General features: G+C 43.5%; 1 protein-coding gene across 1 annotated transcript in view; it reads left to right on the top strand.

The window, feature by feature from the left end:
* The window catches only part of ELK1 (ETS transcription factor ELK1), a 743,407-nt gene that overhangs the window by 510,166 nt on the left and 209,050 nt on the right, over positions 1-24,191 (top strand). The window contains exon 4 of the mRNA XM_044080278.1: positions 15,560-16,093. Within this exon, the coding sequence (XP_043936213.1) occupies positions 15,560-16,093 (534 nt within the window). The remainder of the gene's footprint in view (positions 1-15,559; positions 16,094-24,191) is intronic.

The following is a 24,191-nucleotide window of genomic DNA, read 5'->3' as shown; positions in this document are numbered from 1 at the left end:
CCCATTCTTGATTGGGGGAATGACTGGATTAAGGACCTTCGATTTGATTTAGTAACATGTTTTAAGAGAAAGCAAATAAATGAAAAAGAATATTGAATATTATGAGGCTTTTTTCTAGCAAATTAAAGTATGCTTAGTAGCAGTTCTGTATGTGGCCCTCATTTCTCCATGGAAACAATCTCATAGTGAGAAATTGTCTGTCTGGTTTTCATGTCTCCGTGGAGAGATTGCTTAGGGGAAAAAAGAAAAGAAAAACTGGCTAGGAGATAATGTTCTCTAAAAACATTTATGAGTTTCCCCAGCTGGCAGAGCTATAAAAATAAGACAAAACCAGTCAGCACTTAGTAGAAGCACAGGCTGCACCATGCATCTTAGCATGACTAACATTTCTTTTAGGTTAAATCAAGTCTATGAGTGTGGCTGTCAGTTTGGGGCATTTGTTTCTGTTAGGAGGGTAAAACTTCAATATTTGAAGCTGTACATAGTTTTGTGTGTTAGTATTAAGTAGGTGTTAGTTGGGTATTGGGGGTTTGTTTTTCGTTTGAAGCTTTCAATAAAACAAAAGGGGTTTGTAAGATGTGACATATGCTCAAATGGATATGACAAGAAACAGCTATATAAAAGTTCAACCCGCCAGACAGTATATGCATATAACACAAAAACTGGAACTAGACATTTAACAAAAAAGGTGGTATACATAAAAGGTGGGAATAATAACTTTTAAATACAATTATGCTTTCTGTAATGTCTTTAAATGTCAATGATATCACAGATAAATACAAAAAAAGAAAAAATAATGAACTATATTAACTCAGCCACTCCACTGGAGCTCAGGAAGTTTGCACTTTAACTTCCATTGGGTAGAGTCCAAGCCTTTTGACAGAATCAAATTATGTCCTCACATTTCAAACAAATATTTATGTCTCTGGAACCATAGGGGTTATGAAAGAAGTATAAATAAACTTTTCAGCACAAACTATTTTTATAGTGGTAGTACTGTTTAGGTTCTAGGTCTTAAACTGGATTTTATAAGTCACAGTAAACACAGTAACTATTACATTTGTAATATTTTATAACTAACTTACAATATCTCAGCAGCCACTCAAACTACATACTGTTAGCTGCATTTTTTCATCTAGCTGAAAACTTTCTTAAGAAGCTAAGGAGTTCTTTCTGTGTTGGTTGAGATATTTAGAAAAATGTGAAAATGATATCTGTATAAATTAATATAAAAACAGTTGATATCTATTTACCTGTACTAGACAGAGGTAAACTTTTAATGCAGTTGAGTTTGGCATTGTGTAAGCTTTAACATAAATCTTTTACAATGTTGTACATAACATGGTTTTGGAATTGTATATGCAAATATGAATGAGCAATATTTGACACTTAGAGGCATCAGTAGGAGCTAATTGCAGATGCACCGGGAGGCTTCACTCAGATGTATTGAGTTAAAAAATCTAGAGTGCAAATAGCTATGTTACAGGAGATACACTTGAAAAGAACAGAACATGTGAATTTGCTAAAGAAAGGTTTTCTGGGTGGTTATTCAGTGGAATATCTGGGACAAAGGAAAAGAGGAGTACTTATATTAATTGCAAGAGGAGCTCCAATAGTGATAGAAAAGGATAAAAAAGATAATGGCAGATTTGCAGTGCTGAGGGCTACTGGCAAGGGAGGAAGATTACACTGGCATGTAGTGTATATTCCATTTAAAACTGCTGTAATGGAGCTTAAGAAAATTATGGGAGAAATGATCAGTTTTCAGCAAGGAATATTACTTGTAGGTGGGGACAAGAATTTGATTTGAAACAGTGAAGATGTCTAGGGGCCCCAGAAGGGAAAGTATAACAAAGGAGAGTAGATTTTTGAAGATATTTATAAAATTGTTTGGCATGGAAGATGTGGATTCAGTAATAGGAGTTCAGAGTGAATTTACATATTATTCTCCAAGATATAAAAACTGGGCTAGGTTAGACAATTTCCATTTCACTGGAATATGTGTATTTAATTAAAGGCCTTGATATGCACCCAATTACTATTTTAGATTATGCGCCAGTAACAGCTAAAATAAAAACACAGGGTAGTGAAATAAAAATGAGACACTGGTGCTTTCCCACCTATCTGTTGAAAAAGAGGAATTTAAGGAATGAGTAGTGGAGATTACACAGGAGCTATTTGAGAGGATAGAAATTACTTCTGAAAATATAGCTAGGGAGTGGGATGAATTAAGGTGGAGTTTAAAAATAGGTGTAAACAAAAGAAAGGGAGCTCTGATTAAGAAGTAACAATAATTATTAAGAGGGACTGATAAATGTTAAAATATTGAACAGGTGGAATCTCACAGAACAAGAAGAGGACCAACTGCAGATTGCTAATCAGAAAATATGGGATTACCTCAATAATATACATGAGTTTAGAAAGATTACTGTTAAGTAACCGTTTTTTGATAATGGCACTAGAGCACAAAAACTTTCAGCACAACGACTCGGGCAACAGAAAGTAGAAAGGGTTGTCGCCAAGGTTAGGGAGCGTATAACAAGGAAGGTAATAAGAGATCCTGTAGAGGTATTGGAAATATTTTGGAAATTCTTTGACAGCCTGTATAAAGCAGAGACATATGAAAATCAAGTAAGTTGTGATTGTTATACCAGAATTGGACTCCAGAGAATTTTTCTTCAGGTAGACAGCAAATATTGGAGGTGTGGCGGGGAAGAAAGAGGTGATTGGAAAAATATTTTCTGGGAGTGCGGTAAGTTGGCGGATTTTAAGGATTCCCTGTGGAATGTACTGTCAGATGCTGGGTGGGCAGATTGGTGTGACAAGGGAGATGATTTTTGTGAGCTATGATACAGAATCTGAATTGCCTAGACATGGTAAGTCCTTGCTGTCTCTAAATATGGTGGCTGCCAAAAAAGTAATTACTAGAAAATGGAAATCAAAATCTAAACCAATTATACTAGCAGTAGTAAATATAATAACAGAGATAAAACTGGAATTGAGATCTTTAAAAAAGGGTAGGTGCAAACTACATGGAAAAAGTGGGAATTGTGGGAACAATACATACAGGGGAAGGAATGAGGTTTAAAATAAGACAGGACTTAAATGAGCTATGTAATGTTTGACTCAAAATGATTGGGTAGCTTATAAGTGATGTATAATGTTTGCAACTGGGAGTGTCAGTATGGTTTGTGATGTAAAATGCTTGCAACTAGGATAGTGTCGATGTTTGTTTTCATTTATATAAATGTATGGTTGCCTATGTCATAAGTGATGGTTTAATAGATTTTTCTTGTTTTAAAAAAAAAAGACATGGTTTGAAGTGGCAGAGAGTACTCTGGCAGTGCAAGATTTTAGTCCCTTCCATACTTTTAGACCAGTAGCTGCACAAACAAGGGCTAAAGGTAGAGATTTCTCAATATACATCAATAACAAGCATTATTATCTAGGGTGGTCAAACAGGATGATGTGCTGGAGTTTCTCCATGTGCAGATCAGCACAGACAAACTCCCATATCATATCCTAGCCAGCTGTAGGTCTCCTTCCATGTCCCAAGAAGCACATAGTGCATACTTGGACCTACTGTGGTGACACTTGCCATTCAACCTAATGCCCTGGGCATAGGAGACTTTAATTGCACCTTAGAGCTTGGGAATCCTACATGGCTTCAGATCTACAGGCTTAAAGATTCCTGGACTTCGTAAATACAAACACAGTTGACCAAATTTCAAATATGTCCACTAGAAGCTGTAACATACTGGATCCCATGCTCACAAATATGGGAGAATGCTGCACACCCCCGCAAATGTCTTGTCCTCCATGGTAAGATCCGACCATGAAGCGGTCTCCTTGAAAATCAACTCTGTAATCCCATTAAAACCATTAACAGTTAGGAATTATTCCAATGCAAATTACCTTTTATTAAGTGAGGGTTTGCCAAAATTCACTGCCTTTCCAAACCCCGAGAACACACCAGTCTATGCCGATGCAAGTGTTGCCAGTAGGTTCAAGTATGCTGTATGTGCTTTTGGACATGGTGGGTTACCTGCAATTGACTAGGATATGGTAAGGGATTGTCAATGACTGCATACAGTCTGCTTTACCTACCAGAAGTAAGACTAGGAACAAAATGCTCTGGTGACATCCCAAATTAAATAGAATATGCAAAAAAAGGAAAATAAAAAATAGCAAAAATTTGGAAGGGTAATTCCCCACAATGATAAAAACTCTGTCATCAAAGTAAGTAGGCAACCGATAAGACTGATTGATTGGGTGAAGAAAAGCCAACTTTAAGGTTAAGATGCTTTTCTACTTGAAAGATAACCATAAGGCCTTCTACAGTTATGTCAGAAACCTCAAGGGCAGCACACATTATGTTGCTGAACTAGTGGTTAATGGTACCACATTCAGTGAGTCTGGCGATTATAGTAAACAAATTCAGTTCCAACTTTAATCCCTCTCACCCCCAACCAACCCCCAATAATACCCTCAAACATAACCTCATCCAACTATAACTAGAGTGCATGTACTTGCTGCACTCACAAAAGCCACAAAGAATACGGCCTCATTGGGCCCTGATAAAATCCCAGGATGCTTCCTGAATAGTCTAAAATATGACTTGAGGACCCCTGGAGCCTTTATTTAACTGTAGTCTTAAAACAGGCTTTGTGCCACATGAATGGAGGACTCTGACGGTCATCCTTCTTCATAAGGGAGGTCCTTCAGCAGAGTCTGGAAACTACAGACCCATTTGTTTTACTTATCTTTTTTGCAAAGCCATGTTAATAATTATCTAGGACATGGATCTCTAGACACTGGAACCATCCCAGTTTTGCTTTGTGAAAGGAATGTCATGCTTGTTGAATCTGGTGTACTACTTTGAAAAGGTCACTAAAGCAATGGATGAAGGGAAAAACTGTGCATAGTGCTTACGTAGATCTGGCTAAGGCATTTGATACAATGCCCCACTCTGGCATTGCCAACATACTTACAGAACTTGGTATAAACTCCTTTATAACATGCTGGATGGCTAGATGGCTCACTGGTAGGACCAAGGAGGTTAGAATCGGTGAGGCTACCTTTACAAAGAGGCCGTTTAGTAGTGGAGTCTCCAAGGACTCTGTGCTAGGCCCTCTCCTCTTTGACATCCACTTCTCGGGTGTCAAAGCCATTGGCAAAGGCCTCTGGCTAACTAAGTTCGCAGATGATTGGAAACTGAGAGTAGTCATTGATCCCCCCCCCCCCCAGACGAGAACACTCTTCCTAAAGGGCCAAAGCCTTGGCTTAAAACTCAGTACCAAGAAGTACATATGGTACCCATTTTGGAAGGCTCCCACCCCAAGTATGGTCATCAGTAAAACACCCTTAAAAGTTGATTTACTAGTCAGGGATGTTGGGAACCTGTGTAAATTGTAACCTAGCCTTATACCAACATGTATGTAAGATAATAAGAGAATCCTTCTAAGTTGCTCAACTTAAGCGAGAGCATGGCATCTAAGTCCAGAGAGGTCATCAAACCAATGCACTCTGCCCTCTTTATGCCCATCATAAAGTATAATGCCCCTTTTTGGTATGTACTTCAGCTGTCTTATTCAGTATGACTGACATCTCCAGATGGTGTCTCTGTAGGGGATGCTGTGTCTGCTGCACCAAGGTACATTGGTGATGTGGCTGGACATTGTGGATACTTTTTGGCACATTGTCAGGAATCCTCAGTAGAGCTTCCTTCAGTTTGTTGTAGTTGACTTCACTTACACTATTGATCTGAAGTAGTTAACTTCATTCTTTCTGCACATATGGGTATTAGGATCCGAGCCGGCAAAACTTTTCAAGCATCAGCTCCGAGCTCCAAGCTCCTCCCCTACCTATATTGCATCACTTCCTCCTATCTAGCCCCAGATCTCGTTTGCCGCTCCGAGTCAGCATCGTGGTCTCTGAGCTCTAAGCAAGGTGTTAAGGTTTTTTGGTCTTAGTAGTGTAGTTGGGTGCGAGTACCTTTCCCTTTTTTTCCTCCCTTCTTCACGTTTGGTCATCGTGTTAGTTTAAAAAAAAAAGTGTTTGTGTAGTACTGTTTTGTAGTCTCGTTTCCCACCTAGGCCCAATCCCTTAAGTGTGTGTGTGTGGGTGTGGGCGTTAGGGCTTTTACTGTTCTCCACTATGGCTGAACAGCCTAAGGTTCTTTTTAAGAAATGCACAGAGTGTGGTCATAAGCTGTCACCAGCCGATGGCCACACTCTCTGTGTTCTATGTTTAAGGGTCACCCATCTGTCTGTATCCTGCGACATTTGTTTAGGCTTTAACCTTGGGGCACTGAAGGATCGTCGGGCTAAGCTTGTGGCTAAGGATCTGCTACCAGCTTCTGCCCTGGAGTCTGCCTCGGTTTCCTCCCCAGCCAGTGACACTGCGCAGGCAGGGACTCAACCTCCCGCCAGGCCTGCTTCATCGGATTCGTCCCAGAGAGGTAGGGACAGAAGAGAGAAGGAGAAGCTCCACAAAGAGAGGGACAGGCCCAGAAAGAGATCACCAGACAGGGAGTCTTTCTCCAGCCCCTCTTCAAGGACACCCAGGTCTCGTTCTCCTCTGATCAGCTCTCCCCATTTCTTGCTGGAGCCGAGGGAGCCGAGGCACTCCCCTCAGATCTGGCCCAGACCCGAGTCGGTCGCTTCCTCCAGGTCGACTTGAAGTGTCTCCGAAATTGATATGGACAGGCTGATGAGGAGGTTCATCCAGAACCAGATTCAGATGGGGGTCTTACCAGGGCCCTCTCCCATGGGAGAGGGTCCTTCTACAACTCTGTTCTCCTTCCCCGATCCGACCCGACGATTCGGGGTTCTTGGGTCAGAGACCTTTCGGAGCTGTTGGGTCGGCGCCGATTGTTCTCTTTTCCTCAAAGCTGGCCGTAACCCGGATCCAGGAGACTCTCTGAGCCGTAGTCTGGGAGTCGGGCCCTAGGGTCGAGATCTTGCTATTTCGGATCCCATCCTTGGTGCCCAGACTACCCTGCTGTCGGCTCTGATCCCTGCTTCGGATCTGGGGAGAGTCCCTGCTTCGGATCCAGGGAGAGCCTCATCCTTACGAGCTACGGAGGTGTGCTCTCCATCGGCATTCAGGGCAGTGGAAAGGGTCCTCTCCCAGAGGTTGAGGCCACAGCTCACCTACTCGGATCCTACTCAGACCCCTCTGATTTTGGATTCTGCTCCCATTACCCTGTCTCAGGGACAGCCCGTGCCAAAGCAACCCCAGGTTGTTCCCCTCAGGGAATCCCTGGAGGCTTACGAATCCTTTTCAGAGAGTCCCACTGGAGAGGAACCTCATAAGCGCAAGTGTAAGAGGAGGCACTTGGACTCCCCTGGGTCCATTACCACCGATACGGACTTGGATGAAGGAGGGGGTTCCCCCAGATCACCTACCGAGGACGTCTCATTCGGAGACATTATGGAGATCCTCCACCAAAGAGGAGGTTGGTCAGCCCCCAAACCCTCTGCAGTTGAGTCTGTATTCCTGGAGGCCTTTGTTGTGGGCCCATCTACTTCTTGGGTCTCCCCTCCAGCTGACCCTTTGGTGGACCTCATCACCACTAGGGCATGGAAGGATCCTGACACCGTAGAGCCTATACCCAAAAAGCCAGACAAAATTCTTTCCCCGCCGTCAGACAGGCAAGCATGGTCCAAGGGAGCCCCGGTAGACGCTTTGGTGGTTGCAGCAGCCACAAAGAAGCAACTGGTTCAGGAGAGTTCCTCGGTTCATCCACCAGACAAGGAGTCCAGATCGATCGTTTCGGGAAGCGCATGTACTTATCAGCGACATTTTCTATCCGTGCACTGAATTACTTGGCACATGTCATCCGACTGCAGTGAGACCTTATCTCGGAACTAACTGAGTCACCCCCAGAGTCTCTGTAGCAGCAGGACAAGCAGTCCTTTACTGCAAAGATGACTACATTGAAATCAGTGACTAATACCTCTATGCGCATCCTCTCTCATGCTACGGAGGGAGCCACTAGAGCTGGTGGTACAGGCATTGCCTTGAGGCGACACGCCTGGATCAGGCTGTGTCAATTTGAGGACCTCTTTAAGGCGTCTTTCATCAATGCCCCTTTTAATGGATCATCCTTCTTTGGGAAGACTGTAAGTGACACACTAACCCAGAGTGAGAAGGATGGAAAGACTTTGTCAGCCGTTGGAATCTTCTTCTCTAACCCCCAGAGGTCGTACTCTAGGAACCAAATGGGGCAAAAGAAGATGTGGTTCCGAAAATCACAGTCCTTTCGTGACACTCAGGAATATTCGTCCCCCAGAGGCAGAGGGAACAATACTGACGCCGTCCCAGAGGCAGAAGGGGGTCCCAGAAACTTTGGGTCTAGGGAACCTTTTTCCAACAGACCCGCACAGCAACCCTGAGGGGTTGCCCGGCTGTTCTACTCTGGAGGCAGTTGGGGGAAGATTTTCCTTACATCCAGCGGCATGGGAGTCCATTACTGCAGACCGCTGGGTGTTAAATGTCATATCCAGAGGATATTCTATCCCCTTCATTTCATGTCCCATTACTCCAGCACGCCTTCCAGATGTTCCACCCGCTCACAGGGAGGCTGCAGCATTAGAAGTTTTGAAGCTGCTACAAAAACGAGCCATCGAGCTGGTCCCCCTAGATCAATCCGCATCAGGCATCTACTCTAGGTTCTTTTTAGTGCCAAAGAGGACGGGGGATCTCAGGCCCATTCTGGACCTGTCTATCCTCAACCCTGTCGGTAGAGAAACAAAAATTTTGGATGGTCACTCTACAGTGCATTCTACCGTTTCTGAGAGATTGCGACTGGATACGCTCGTTAGACCTCCAGGACGCTTACCATCACATCAAAGGTCCACAGGAGTTCCAGGAGGTTTCTACGCTTTCGGCTAGGGGCCAGTCACTTTCAATTCAGAGCCCTACCCTTCGGTCTCACCACAGCCCCCAGGGTGTTCACCAAGGTTATGGCGGTCGTAACGGTTCACCTGAGACTTCAGGGCATTCAGGTATTCCCCTACCTAGACGACTGGCTCTTCGCTGCATCCACCAAACGTCTCTTGTGTCAGGCCCTACACTACTTCCTCAGTCTGACTCACAAGTTAGGCATCACAATCAACCTCAACAAGTCCCACCTGACTCCGATCCAGATCATAGACTTCATTGGGACACTGTTGGATTCAATTCAGTCAAAGATTTTTCTCACCCCGGAAAGGATAAAAAATCTCAGACTCCATGTATCGGCGATCTTGGATCACTCTGTAGTCACAGCAGCCGATGTTCTCAGGGCCCTGGGTTTGATGGCAACCTCTGTCTCTATCCTCCCTCTTGCACGTCTTCACATGAGAGTCCTTCAATGGAATCTAGCAATTCAATGGTCCTGGCTAGACCTACCGATGAGTTTCCACATCCGAATCAACTGGACATGCAGATCATCACTCTAGTGGTGGCTTCAATCAGTGGACATTTTTGCGGGGCGCAGCTTTCTACCCCTTCCGGCTCAGGCCACGTTGACCACGGACGCCTCCCAGCTCGGGTAGGGGGAGGCACTTCCTGGGAAGAACGGTCCGAGGTACGTGGTCCCTTCCAGAGACCAAGCTACACATCAACATCCTGGAGATGAGGGCAGTGCTTTTAGTGTTGAAAGCCTTCCACCCTGTAATACCTCTGGGGAACGGTAGCCATTCAATCAGACAACATGTCTGTAGTCTGGTATATAAACAAACAGGGAGGGACCCGATCCTACCCCCTTTGTCGCGAGGCCATGAGGGTTTGGGAGTGGGCCATATCTACCAGCCGGTTTCTCATAGCAATGCATATCCCGGGACGCTCCAACATTCTAGCGGACAGTCTCAGCAGGGCAATCCTTCTGCCTTACGAGTGGTCTCTAATACAATCAGTGGCGGAGAAAATCTTCCTTGTTTGGGGTCAACCTTGCTGCGATCTCTTTGCATCTCCTTCCAACATGAAGTGCAGCAACTTCTTCGCTCTGATCCCCCCTCTGGGGGATGTCCTGAGGGACGCTCTAGTCCATGCTTGGCCTCCCGAGCTACTGTATGCTTATCCCCAGTTACCTCTTATTCGAAAGTTCCTTCAGAGAGATTGCCGGCTGCAGTGCAAAGTCATTCTCATAGCTCCCTTCTGGCCTCGCCAAGTGTGGTTTTCCTTCCTATGGTCTCACCTGTTGGCTCCTCCATCGGCTCTAGATCCCTGTACGGATCTAATTTCTCACCCCTCAGGCATGCCACTGCCCAACCTGGACAATCTCAAGCTGATGGCATGGCTGTTCCAGTTCCCATGATCATCAGGACTCCCGGACTTTCGTCCCCTGTTAACATTCTGGTAGCTTCCCTTAAAGCCTTCACTAGGAAACTCTACAATAGCAAGTGGAGACGTTTTTGCATTTGGGCCTCTCAATGCAATCAGAACCCGTTTACAGCCCCCGTTCCGGTCATACTGGATTTTTTGGCCGATCTTTTTCTATCAGGTACAAGTGCTTCCACCATCAAAGTTCAACTGGCTGCCATCTCTAATTTTCATGTAGGTGAAAATAAGGTTGCTTCTGGCTTCTGCCAAATTGTGTAAAGCTTTCCTGAAGGGCACTTTTTTATTGCGACCACCAGTTAAAGAAACAGTGCCCCCCCTGGGATCTGACTTTAGTCCTTCAAGCCTTAACCTCTCCCCCTTTCGAGCCAGCCGGCTCAGTTCAGATGAAGTTTTTGTCATGGAAGACAGCATTCTTGGTTGCCATCACTTCAGCTAAAAAAGTTTCAGAGTTGCAGGCCTTATCCTCCTTGCCCCCCCATTTGGTTTTCCACAAGGATAGGGTTTTGCTGCGTATGAACCCTTCTTTTCTTCCCAAGGTGGCCTCAGCAGCCAATATTAATCAATCTATAAATTTGCCAGTCTTCTTCCCAAATTTCCAAAATAGAGGTGAACGTAAGCTTCATATATTGGATGTCCATAGACAGCTTCGTTTTTACCTCCATAGGACTAAACCCTTCCGGAAGTCGGATCAATTGTTTGTCTCTTTTTCAAAACCATTTTTGGGCAAAGCAGTTTCGAAAGTGTCCTTAGCAAGGTGGATCACTCTTTGTATTGCACAAGTTTATAAGGACAAAGGTTTATCTCCTTCTGGGGGTATTGAAGGCTCATTCCACTAGGGCAATGGCCACTTCTGCAGCTTTTTGGTCAAGAGTTGCGTTAGACAATATCTGTGCGGCAGCGACTTGGGCCAATTCACACACATTCATCTCTCATTATAAATTGGATCTTATTTCTAGAGGGAGAGCATCCTTTGGCTCTGTGGTGCTCAGAAATATCCTTCCATAAGGGCCTCCCAGGAGTACTAGTAGCTGGGGACTCTGTCCCATAGGTGCAGAAAGAATGAAGTTAACTACTTCAGATAAAGAAGTTATGTCCTTACCATAACGTTCCATCTGAGTAGTTAGACTTCATTCTTCTGCACCTTCCCTCCCTCCATCCCCCTCACTCTTCAGGTTTTTTTTGTTTAGGATTGTGGTTATGTTGCCATTTAGTGCCAGCAAACTCGATCTGGGGCTAGATAGGAGGAAGTGATATAATATAGGTAGGGTAGGAGCTTGGAGCTCGGAGCTGATGCTTGAAAAGTTTTGCCTGCTATGATCCGAATCGGATCCGAATACCCATATGTGCAGAAGAATGAAGTCTAACTACTCAGATGGAACTTTATGGTGAGGACATAACTTCTTTTTTTTAGTTTGATCTGCCTTTGTATGGCCAAAGTGTGTACTGAGTTGCGTGACATGATGGCAGTGGCCTTGCAGGGTAAAAGGTCTCCTGACGTTTCCTCTGTTTAGATGTCTGGCTGCATGTGGCCCTGTCTTGGGTGCTTCTCTGACTGTATTTGGTTGAGGTAATCATAAGGTAGGAGAAATCTTCACTAGTTCCTTCTAAAGAAATTTTCCTTATTGGGTGTCTTGTGTACCGTCTAAAGTTGATTTTTTGTTTAACAGAGTGGGTACAGAAAGTAGTACCTTTTCAGCTTGGGTGATGTAGAAGTGGATGAAGGCTACATGCTTTTACACCTTCTAGACCTCATGGTAGGCACTAATCTTTCCTGTCCTCTTTGCCTGCCTGTGAATGAGTGTGCTTCATTTGTCAGTGAATGGATCAGGTCCAATGACTTCATGCTTGTATCAGATCTTAAGCCCACAGTCTGTTGAATGATGAGCATTGTTAACAAACCAGGACATTGTTCTGTACCCTGCAGTCCCTCAAATGGGAGTTGACATCATTGCTGCGTCTTCTGAGATCTAATGCATTTAGGCTGTGATGTGGTATGTGAACAGGCAAAATGGCACTCACTGGTAAACCTTGTGTTGAGATGTATGGAAGTCTGTCAGTGTGCCAGAGGGGGGAGCTGTTGCCTCTTAGAGCTGTATGGTACATCTGTGGTGAAAGTATGGGTGGTCAGTTTCAGTTAGCTGCATTTTCTGTCTCTGTCCGGAACATGAGGATGAGAGAGACTTGTTTTAAGGTCTTCTGGAAATGTGTTGTGTCTCAGGTTGAACTCTTCCAGTCTGGAGAGTACAGACATGTTCATTTCTGTGTCTTTCAACAGGGTGTAGTTTAGATAATTGTGGGCATGTTCTCCCCTTGATAAATTTGAAGATTCATGTGTTCCTTTCCTTATCTGATTTTGTAACTGATAGCAAAATTGAAAGTTGCGTCTTTGTGGGTGAGATGGGTGCTTTTGCAGGGTATGTAGTACCTGGTAGTATTAGAACCTGTCCCAGTACAGGCCAAGGAAATTCCCCTATAGTTGTGTGAAAAGTCTTCACGTTTACATTGTTCATTAAATCCTTTCTCCCATTGGGCTTTTATGCAGAGGTGTCAGAGATTGAAGCACCACGCCAAAAGATCACTTTAATTTGTCAGACTTAACTCTGCCTGGTGAAAGTTGTTTTCTGTCTGGGATGGTAATGCAGGATGCAGGTGCTTCCCTGGTACTTCAGAAGCATCTGTTTGACTTGGAGCCGAGTTAATCTATAGTTGTGGTGTATTTTTCTACTTCTTTGGTGTATCATGACCTTTTGTAAGGCAGAGCTTTTACACAGCACCATTTTTTTTTTCAGTTCAAGAATGATTGCATTCTGCACCTTTTCCTGTCTTAAACGAACCCTTTTTTAGAATCTGAACTTCAAGATTTACAGAGTTGACTTCTCCCATCGCACACTCAGTTGGTGGGCTTGAATATTACCACTCAGAAGACACTTCTCTTGGTGGCCATTTCATCTCCTACAGGATCTCAAAGATGCAGGGTGCCACTTGTATGGAAACCTGTTTTGGTGTATCATGAGGATCTAGTTTCTTTAGGATTAACTGATGTTTTTCCCTGAAAGCAGTGTCAGATCTGACCTTGAACTAACGTTAGTCAGTTCATTGCCTCATTTTCTTTCTAAGGAGAAAGAGCCCGTTTCATATTCTATACACTGTCAATTTTACCTGAGAAGGGTGCACTACATTATGAGGACAGACCAGTGTGTTTCATTTCCTTTGCTTTGGGTAAGGAGTGCCTCACTGTGCTTAAGAGAACATTATCCTAAATGGTTTGCTAATTACTTTGACAGCTAATGGTGCTTTGAACTACTACTTTCATAGTCCATTCCACAAGGGAGTGACTGCTTCCTTTTTTTATCGAGTGGTAGCTACTTGTTTCTTGCATTCAAACCTTTGCCAAACATTATTAATTGGACCCTGCTTTAGGAGTTGGACCTCTTTCAACAAATTGATTCCTCTGGACTCTGCCTTCTGAGTGATTGCTTTTAGGTCTTCATCCTGCTTCCACCACATGGAGGTTTAATTTCTTCTGCTTGAGTTTCTTCCCAGCAGTTATTGCAGAGGGCTTTCGAAATTTGCTTTTAATAGATGGCAGGTGTCCATATCATATGATGCCAGGGAAGGGTTTCTGCAGTGGGTGCTTATTACCTCTTTGCCATTATTTTGTAGATGATTTTCCATCTTTTAGAGTGGAGGCACTCTCTTGTATTTTATGAGTTCGGGTAAGTATTTAATTTACATATTTTATTTTGTCTTTCAGGAGTCAACCTCCATGCTGGGAAGGAGTTTGTACTGGTAAAGTGCAGTGGCCTGATATTCCTGCACTGCTTGGTTATTGCTAGCTCCACAAGGAGGATTCATGCATACTCTTGAGTGCAGGAGTTTGAGATTTAAAATAAATGTGCCAAGCTGAGATAGTGTAAGTGGAAATCTGACCAGTTACTTACTACATACCATCTTGCAGATCAACTGACCATTATTCCAATATGAGAAATTAGTCACTTGCATCAAAAGTGCTCACTCATTCAAGCTGGCAAGCTGCCAGTTATATTCAAAGTAATAGGACAGCTTAGAATTAGTCCTGCTCCCCCTACAACGGAAGTGGTGTGGTGGGCAAGCCCTCAACAAACTTGCATCTCCAAGTTTCAGTCACGTAACATTGGGGGAGGAAAACAAAAGCTCTGAAGTAGTGCAGAATGTATTGGGTAATTACTTGTTTCACTTACAGCAATGGACACGATTTCTGAAATTTCTCACACTGAGGACACATGAGAAAGCTGCACAGGGCATGACTTTTGCAAATCATTGGTGTTCAGAGCCTTTGATGATGTGCAGCACATCAAGAGCCATTTGAAGGCTAGTAATTTTTTTTTTTGTTGACTTATCAGTTTCCCTGGTACTTTCTAGTTCTGTTGAGTTGCATCAGTACCTGTACATATATTACTTTGCCTACATTTTTCCTCCCTACAAAAAAAACCTGAAAATGTGTATTTTATCTTTTCTGGAGGTAAAGCCTGTTTCTTGGGACAGTCTTCTTTCCCGGGTTACTGACCTGCTTGATTTTTCTCATTTTTAAAAAGGTACACTTGTTGAATGAAAATAAACACACGTTCCAGATTTACTTGCTAGAGTTCGTAACATTCCTTCAGGTTTTAAACAACTTCTTTCTACTCTGTACAGTGCAGGTGTCTGATATGATTGTTTCCTGTAACATTACTAAGTTTGTAATACAACTGTTTATATTTTATTTTTACTGTGTTTTAATTGCAGTTGGATAACTTTGTTTTAATTTCATTGTTTTTTTTCTCAAAGACTGCTGGTTTAACTACTTTATGTTTGTGCCATTATATGTTTGTCTTGTAGGCAATGTGGGCAGAGTAGTGGCTGAAAAAGGTCCTTTACCATCCCACTAACATAGTTAACAAACTACAAGTAAATAATTCTTGTAATTAGTAGACAATATTTATTGCAAATGGCTTTAAATACATTTCATCCTGTAAAAATATGAAAAGAAAGGATTACTGTAATGAATCTTGTATACTGTACTGTATTCATTTCTCCAGTTTATGCCGCTACATATAATGGCACACAGTTGTTGCTCTTGAGGGCATTTGTAACTGCTTAGGTTTAGTCTACTCATCTCACAGCATGAATCACAAGATATAATGGTGTTCAAGGGTAACACTATAGAATGGTGTGATACAATATCTTGTCTGTTAATGTTTTTCTTATTTAGGTGATTGTTTCTTCTCCTGCTCAGCATCCAGCCAGTGTGATGGAAGTTAAAAGTGAGACCACTGAAGTGCGACCTCCTTCATTCACAATTACCACCTGTGATGAGCTTCCTAGTCAGCCTGTCTTGCTTAAAAATGTACCTGAGGTCAAAGTTGAAAGCCCAGAGGAGGAAGTAATTGTGGTTATTGAACCTTCTCCCAAAGAACTGCCCTCAGATGAAGAAATCATGCATATGGTTTCCATGGAAACATGCACTGAGCCTGTCACTTCAGAAGTTGAGCTCAGAATTCCAGAAGAAGAGTCACCACCTTCTACTTTGAGAGTCAAGGATGAAAGAAAGGAAAAGGAGCCAGGGGCACCAAATGAGAGTCAACCACAGAAGGGCAAGAAACCAAAGGACCTTGAACTTCCTTTTGCCCCATGTCTTCTATCTAACCCCAACTTTGATAAAGTTAATGCAGCTGTGAATAACCTTCTTGCTCCTGGAAGCAGCACCAACACATTGACTCCAACAGTTATAACTTCCCATTCTTTGGTAAGGTACCCACTTTCTGAAGTTTTTTAAAATGTAATGTAGACCAAAATTACATAGCCAAATTGTAGAGGTGCTTGACTGTGACTGAATTAGCATTTCCATCACTATTTCTGGCTTGATACCAGACGTGTACCTATTGGCAGGAAGTCATATTTCTTTAAATTCTTATGAAAGCTTCTTACCTTTGTTTACAAAATGGTGACTTGTCATTTTACTTCATTTTGTGGAGCATGTCAGAGTTCTTTTTATCATGTAGTTAAGACTGTAGGTTATGGCACATTTCTGTGAAGCCTTGCTTTTTCAGTGAAAAGATAGGAATAAGGAAATACAGTGCAATACTAATGGATCGATTTTTTTGAGTATTTTAATGTTCGTGAATGCATGCATTTTTACTTGCATATAATTCCTGCTAAGAAATTGAGTTGTATCCCCGAAGATAAATTTGGTACAGTTTTAAATATGTAATTTATCACGTAGTGTATGTGATGATGCGGATGAAAGGAGAGTCACTGACTTTCATCTTTGAGTTGCAACTAGGCACCTTGCTGTAGCTGCAGCTGTGTAAGTGTATTCAGTTCTTTACTTTCCAGACTGTGAACCCCTCTGATCGTTTACACTGTGCCATTACCATAGCCCTGTTTCTGAATGTAACTGTTGTAACAATGCAGTGACATTGTTACTAGAGTAGAGGAGATTTTGTTTGTAGTGATTAAAACTAAAAAGCTGTGAACTTTAAGTACACCACATTTCCATTTTGTAATTGTAATACCTGTAAATAGGCCAGAGTATATAGTTTTATCACATTGGTGGTGGAAGTCCGTACATGGGATGGAATGTAAGTTGTATGAGAGAGCTGCAGATAGAGTTGGAGTTTTCATTTTAATGCATGTAAAATTTAAAATGGCAGGATTGCAAAAAATGGAACTAAAGAATGACATGGAAAAAGAACACTTACGGGAAGATAGAAAGAAATGGTAATATGAGAGTTAGAGTTGAAAGGCTTTGCAAAAGCAAGGAAGGACGGTATATATGGGTAATTTGGGGTTGGAGGATGCTTCATTTTAGATTTATTGAAACTCACTTTTTGAAATTAACATTCAAAAAGTAGTCTTTTGTAAAACTGCATTGAAAAACTGTCATGTAATGGCAATCCCAACACACGCACGCGCGCACACACACTTTATGTAACCAGTTTAGAGATTTTTTTGTAGATTTTAAAGTGATGCATCACTAGAATACAAGATGTTCTTCGTGTTTCACTGTTGCAGTCATCACACTTGTTAATCTGCCTGCAGGTAGCCCTCAGTCGGCCCGAATGCCAGAGTCTTGGGATTTCTGCATCGGATGCTGTCGCCTCATCCATGACGTCAGGGGTATAAAACATGCAGCCGACGCCATTACATCAGCTTTTCTTGCCATGCGGCAGCCCGAAGCAGAAGCAGTTCGCAAGTGCCAGTTGTTTTCGAGTTGAATAATCCTTAAGTCTTTTAAAGCTAAGTACCCAGTTGGGGATTCTTTTTTCTTGCTGTAATTGATGTCAGATAAAGTTAACAATTGTCTTGACTGTCGAAAGCAAATACCTCACAGAGATTTTCATTCTTACTGCATCACCTGTTTAGGCCCAGACCACGACGTCCCTCACTTTCGGTTTTGTTCCTTGTTCAATGCCCGAACTATTCGTCGTTGGGCTATTTTTGTCTCTAAATTATTTCGCCCTCGTTCTCCATATTCCAAAATGGCTTTGGTAAGCCATCCGACTACCGATCTTCCGAAAAAACGCAAAGATAAAGACAAAGACTGCATAGGTCCAAAACGGCCGACGACGCTTCCGTTAAGCTAGTCGCCGGTACTCAGGTGCTTTCGCAGCCCCTGTTACCCACTTCTACAGATTCTCATGCCTCTACCGTGACCCATTCGGAGCCGCAAGATCCTTCTTCGACTATGGAACCTGCGGATGTCTCTACCTTGGATGGGTCCAGAGCCACTGTGCAGGCACCAGATTCTGAGGGTGTATTCAGACTTTCCGATGTTCGTATCAAACGGACTACTTCGTTAATGACTAAATCTACCGAATTTCTCAGGCCCAGAGTTCGCACTATGCATAGGAAACCAACGACCAAAGCACATTCTCAAGCTCCCATGCCACAGAAACAAATGCTTAGAATGGCTGAAGACCTTATTACTTTAATTAGGGGAAGCCAGCCTTCCCCCTCTAAAAGACAAAAGAATTGATTTTCCTTCTGATTCTTCAGACCATTAGTGTGATGACTCTGACCCCTGTGATTACCAGGGCATACCCTTTTCTACCTATGAGGACTTAGATGCAGAGGATTCAGTTCCCTCAGTCCCCCCCCCCCCCCCCAGAGGACCTTTCTTTCGGTGAAACCTTTTATACCCTAAGAGAGCATTACCGCTGGGAATGCCAGGACTACCCACAGTCCAAAAAGAGACTCGGGGAATTTTTAGACTTGCCTCAGCATAGGCCTCTAGCTATTTCCCCTGTCCTGGATATTGTAGATGATGTCTTCATGGAATCCAGCCTTACCCCTGATACTTTACCACCTGCTCCTAGAAAGCCTGACAGATACTACAGAGTACCAGACTCTCACAAATTTCTCTTTAAAAATCCCACTGTGGATCCACAGACCATTTTCCAGGGACCTAAAGGTGTTAAGGCTTCTACAGCCAAAAACCCTACCCCTTCGGACAGGGATTCTAGGGCTCTAGACAGATGGGGTAAGACGGTTTATACCTCTGCAACTCTTGCCATCAGGACTTTAAATTGCCAGTTTCACATGTTGAAGTACCAGCAGCATATTATTGATCTAATTAAACAAAAAAAAATGTTATTCCTGATTGTGCAGAAAATAAGGACTTACAAGACAATGCATTCTGCAAACCAAGTTGGTAAACATACTTTGCACTGTGGTTTTGATGCGTTAGAAGCATCTTGCAGGGCTGCTGTCACTGGTTCTGTTCTGAGAAGACATGCTTGGCTGAAGGAACAAATCTTGCCAGACCATGTCAAGGCAAAATTACTTGATGCTCCATTAAACCAAGAATGTTTGTTTGTTTGGCTCTAAAGCAGACGAAGTTCTTAAAAAGATGGAGGAAAAAGGTAAATCCATGCAGACTGTTAAAGATTTCTTACAGGTACAGCCAGCTAGATTTAGTAGGCATTGGCCTTCAACAAACTGGTCCTTTCCAGTCCCCTCCAGACGTTCTCAGCCCAAACCCGGGGGCAACAGACTACAAAGACTACAGTCTCAGGGTATGCACAGATCTGAACAATGGAGTGCTCGGTCCTCAAAAACTGGGAGTGATAAGCCACCCCCCTATGGAAAAAGTTCACAATGACTTGTCCTTAATCCTTCCCAGCCATGCCCAAGTACTTGCACCCCTAGGAGGAAAACTCGCCCTGCATGCAAAAAACTTGGGAGTATATTACCCAGGACCGATGGGTCTTAAACATTGTATCCCAGGGATACAGTTTCTATTTCTAGTCTGTGCCAACCCCAAGCGGATTGCCAGGCCTTCCTCCAAACCAGTGGACAGAGGCCCAAAAGCAGGTACTTTCTCTTCTCAGTATCAGGGCTATTCAGCCTGTGCCAACAGAGCAAAGGGGACAGGGTTTCTACTCCAGGCTGTTCCTGGTGCCCAGGAAAGAGAACTCTCTGTACCCTATTCTGGATCTGTCATCCCTGAACACTTTCCTGGTGGTAACAAAATTCAAAATGCTTACACTCCAACAGCTTCTTCCTATGCTAGCCAAGGACTCCTGGCTATTCACCCTAGACTTAAAAAAAAAACATATCTGCACATCCCCATAAGGGAATCCTGCAGGAAATATCTACGTTTCTCTGCACTTCTCTTTGGCTTATCTACTGCGCCCAGGGAATTCACAAAGTCCTGGCTCCAGCCACTGCTTACTGCAGGCTGAGAAATATTCAAATTCACCCATACTTGGACGATTCCCTGATTCAGGCGGACGGTTAGGAATTGCTACTTCAGCACCTGACGTTTGTAGAGAGACTCGTAACTTCTCTGGGGTATACCATCAATGAAAAGGAATCACATCTGTTACCCATACAAAAGATTGTATTCCTCAGAGCAAGCTTGAACACAACTTCCCAAATGGCATTCCTCACTCCAGAAAAGCAGGTTTATTTGACAACTTATTTCAATCTACTGGCCACCCAAACCCAGCTACCTGCAAGAAAAGTACTGCAAGCCCTAGGGTTCATGGCCTCATGTATTCTACTGATTCCATATGCAAGACTGCATATGAGGAAACTTCAATGGTACTTAAAAAGTCTTTGGTGTCAACATTCCTAGGACCTGGAAACAGTGATTCCTATCATTCCTTGCCTAAGGACAGAGTTCCTTTGGTGGGCAGATGCTTGCAACCACAACAAGGGACTCCATTTCTCACAACCCCCCGCCGTCCAAACTCTGAGAACAGATGCAAAAGACTATGCATGGGGGGCTCACATGGCAGGCAAATGCATTCAAGGTAAATGAAGCCCAGGACAAATTCACCTGCATATTAATCAAAACAAAATGTTAGCTGTACAGAATGCACTGACAGCCTTCAAATACCTTATCCTGCCAGGACAACTCCTGATAAAGACAAACAACACCACATTTATATGGTACATAAACAAGCAGAGGGGAACTCACTCCTACCCACTCTGCAGGTTAGCTATGGCCCTGTGGAAGACGGCCTTAAGCAACCAAGTGCACATGCAAGCTCAATTCCTGCCAGGCGAACAAAATTCACTGGCAGACTTGAGCAGAAATCTAATGGACCCACACGCGTGGAAACTGGATCCAAACTCATTCAAACTTCTAATACACAAGTGGGGGGGACACCAGAAGTGGACCTCTTTGTGTCCCCCAAAACCATCAACTAAACGAATTTTGCACCAGAATTCCCCACAGCCAAGCCTGGAAAGTGGATGCCCTATCCTTCACATGGGAAAACCTCTCAATCTATGCCTTTCCCCCTTCTGCCCCTCCTTCCAAAAGTTCTCCTCAAGATCAAACAGGGCAGGCCAAGGCCAATCCTTATTGCACCAGACTGGCCACGCCAGCACTAGTACCCACTCCTACACAGTCTGACAGCAGTGCTACCCTGGCACCTACATCAGACCCCCTTTCTGCTGTCCCAGCAGGAGGGACAGATTTTGCATCCTCAGCTGCAAACCCTGATCCTGGCAGCCTGGTTTATTCCCTGAATACATCACCAGCAACCCTCAGCAAACAGGTGCCGGATGTTATCCTTGAGGCCAGGAGGCCCAGTACTAGGGAATCCTATTCACAAAAGTGTAATAGATACTGTTCTTGGAGTCGGTCACAAGGGAAGGACACAGCCATGCCCTCCTTGCCTCAAATCCTAGATTACCTAGCAGAGCTGCTCTGCAAATGCCTATCCTTCTCATCAATTAATATTCATGCCTCTGCCATCTCAGCTCATTACAGTACTGAGCCCACCCCTCTTCTCTCACCCTCTGATCGAACAGTTCCTTATTGGAGCTAACAATTTAAGACCCCCAAGGAGAGCTCCCACTCCTGGCTGGGACTTTAACTTTGTACTAGAGAAGCTCACAGTTCCCCCTTTTGAGCCTGCTGCTACAGCAGAGTTAAAATTCCTCTCTTGGAAAACAGCCTTACTGCTAGCCATCACTTCAGCAAGAAGAGTGTCTGAGTTACAGGCCTTTATGGCTGTGGAACCCTTCATTATCTTCCATGCGGACAGCATTTCCCTCAGGACCAACCCATCTTTTATGCCCAAGGTGGTATCCAGTGTGGCTTTAAACCAATCCATCCATTTGCCAACCTTTTTTTCCTAATCCTCAGAATAAAGGGGAAGGGATCCTGCACTCCTTGGACATGCACAGGCAGCTCAGGTTCTACCTTGACAGGACTAAACCTTTCAGAAAATCTGACCAGCTGCTAGTCAGCTTTGATACAGGGGCAGAGGGCAAGGCCATTTTGAAACAAACCATTTCTACATGGATAGCACACTGCATCCATTTCTGCTACAAACACCATGGAAAACCTACCCCACAGGGGATCAGGCCTCATTCCACTAGGGCTACCGCAACCTCTACAGCTTTTCTCAGAGGAGTCCCTACCAGGGACATCTTGCTGCAACCTGGAGTTCTGTACACACCTTCACCAAGCATTACCACTTACTTATCTTTTCTAAATCCAGAGCTGGATTTGCCACAGCAGTCTTACAAGGCCTGCTAGTCAGCCCTACTACTTCTTGACTGCCTCCACCCTTCCTCAGCTTTGGGAATCAATCCAAGTGTGATGACTGAAAACAGTGTAACATGAAGAACATAGTACAGTTGTGTACACTTACCATAAATGTAGATGTTCGAGTGTATTCACTGTTGCAGTCATGGTTACCCTCCCTCCAGCCCCCCGTCTTTCTATACTTTCTACCAATCCTCTTTTTTGCCCATATCTTATGGAAATGGTATTTACCTTTTACTGGAGGTGCTCCACATCATTTGATTGCTTACTATTTTGGGGGCTCCTGACATCTAGGGCAAGAAAAACTGATCTAATGGCGTTGGCTGCATGTTTTACACCCCTGATGACCTGACGTCATGGATGAGGCGACAGCATCTGACGCAGAAATCCCAAGACTCTGGTATTTGGGCTGACTGAGCTCTACCTGCAGGTAGATAAACCAAGTGTGATGACTGCAACAATGAATACACTCAAACATCTACATTTGTGGTAAGTGTACACACCTGTACTTTTTAAAAGGACATCTTTTCCTAGGTGAATACATTTAAGAGTAACTTGTTTTCAGTTTCTGCATCACTTTATTTCTTTAATATTCTGTGCAGTGGCATAGTGCCAAATTACAAGTGTCCGACATTACTTCCACTCTGCTTTTTGTAGCAAACCATAGTATTTGACGTGTTCTGTCATAGTTGGGCAATTCTCTGTGCTGATGAGGATGGTATCACAGTGGTTGGCCATAGCCAGATATGTAAAGACAGGATGAAGATTTTTTAACCTAGCTCCCCTGTTGTTCATAGTTGCATGTTATGGAAGCACTAAAGGAACTAAGTTCAACTCAGTTAAAGCAAAAACTGCAATGTTCTCTCAACCAGTTTAAAAAAAGGCTTTGTGCAGGAATCAAAGTTGTTAACTCTTTTATGCATCCCAAATAAAATCATTCAGCATGGGTGGTAAGCATCCCACTTTTAATAATTTTTTACTTTGTCAATAGACATCAGGATCCATCTGTGATAATTTTCTGTTGGTACCAAGCATAGTGTGTATTACTTTGTTGTATCAGTAAGGCAAAGCATGCCTCGCGAGGAAGCTAAATGTAGAAAAAAAGAAGTTATGTACTCACCATAACGTTCCATCTGAGTAGCTGTACTTCATTTTTCTGCAACCTGTGGGTATTCGGATCCGTATCGGATCGAGCCCGCAAATTTTTTTCTAGTATCTGCTCCAAGCTCCGAACTCCTCCCCCTACCTATAATGCACTGCTATCTCCTACCTTCCCTCAGATCGAGTTTGCTGCAACCAGTTACATAAGCAACTCAGCCCAATGAACCAAAACCTGTAAAAACAAGACAAGTTCCAGGGGACGGAGGGAGGGAAGGTTGCAGAAAAAAGAAGTATAACTACTCAGATGGAATGTTATGGTGAGTACATAACTTCTTTATGTGAAGTAGTTAACTTCATTTTATCTGCACCCTGTGGGACAGAGTCCCTAGCTACTCCAATCCTGGGAGGCCCTTATGGAAGGATATTCCTGAGCACCGCAGAGCCAAAGGATGCTCTACCCCTAGAAATCGGATCTAATTTGTAATGGGAAATGAAGGTATGTGAATTGGCCCAGGTCGCTGCTGCACAGATGTCGTCCAAAAGAACCCTAGACCAAAAAGCAGCAGAAGTTGCCATGGACCTGGTAGAGTGAGCTTTAAAAATACCAGGAGGAGATAAACCTTTTGCTTTGTAGTTATGCGAAATGCAAAGAGTGATCCATCTGGCCAAAGAAACTTTAGAAATAGCTTTTCCCAGAAAAGCTTTGGAAAAGGAAACAAACAAATTCTTGCGG

The sequence above is a fragment of the Protopterus annectens genome, chromosome 8.part0, assembly GCF_019279795.1.
Source record: "Protopterus annectens isolate FY-2018-M chromosome 8.part0, PAN1.0, whole genome shotgun sequence".
In the NCBI taxonomy this organism is placed as follows: Eukaryota; Metazoa; Chordata; order Ceratodontiformes; family Protopteridae; genus Protopterus; species Protopterus annectens.
Note: the sequence above shows the minus strand (reverse complement) of the source record. Positions and strands in the feature narration are given on the sequence as shown.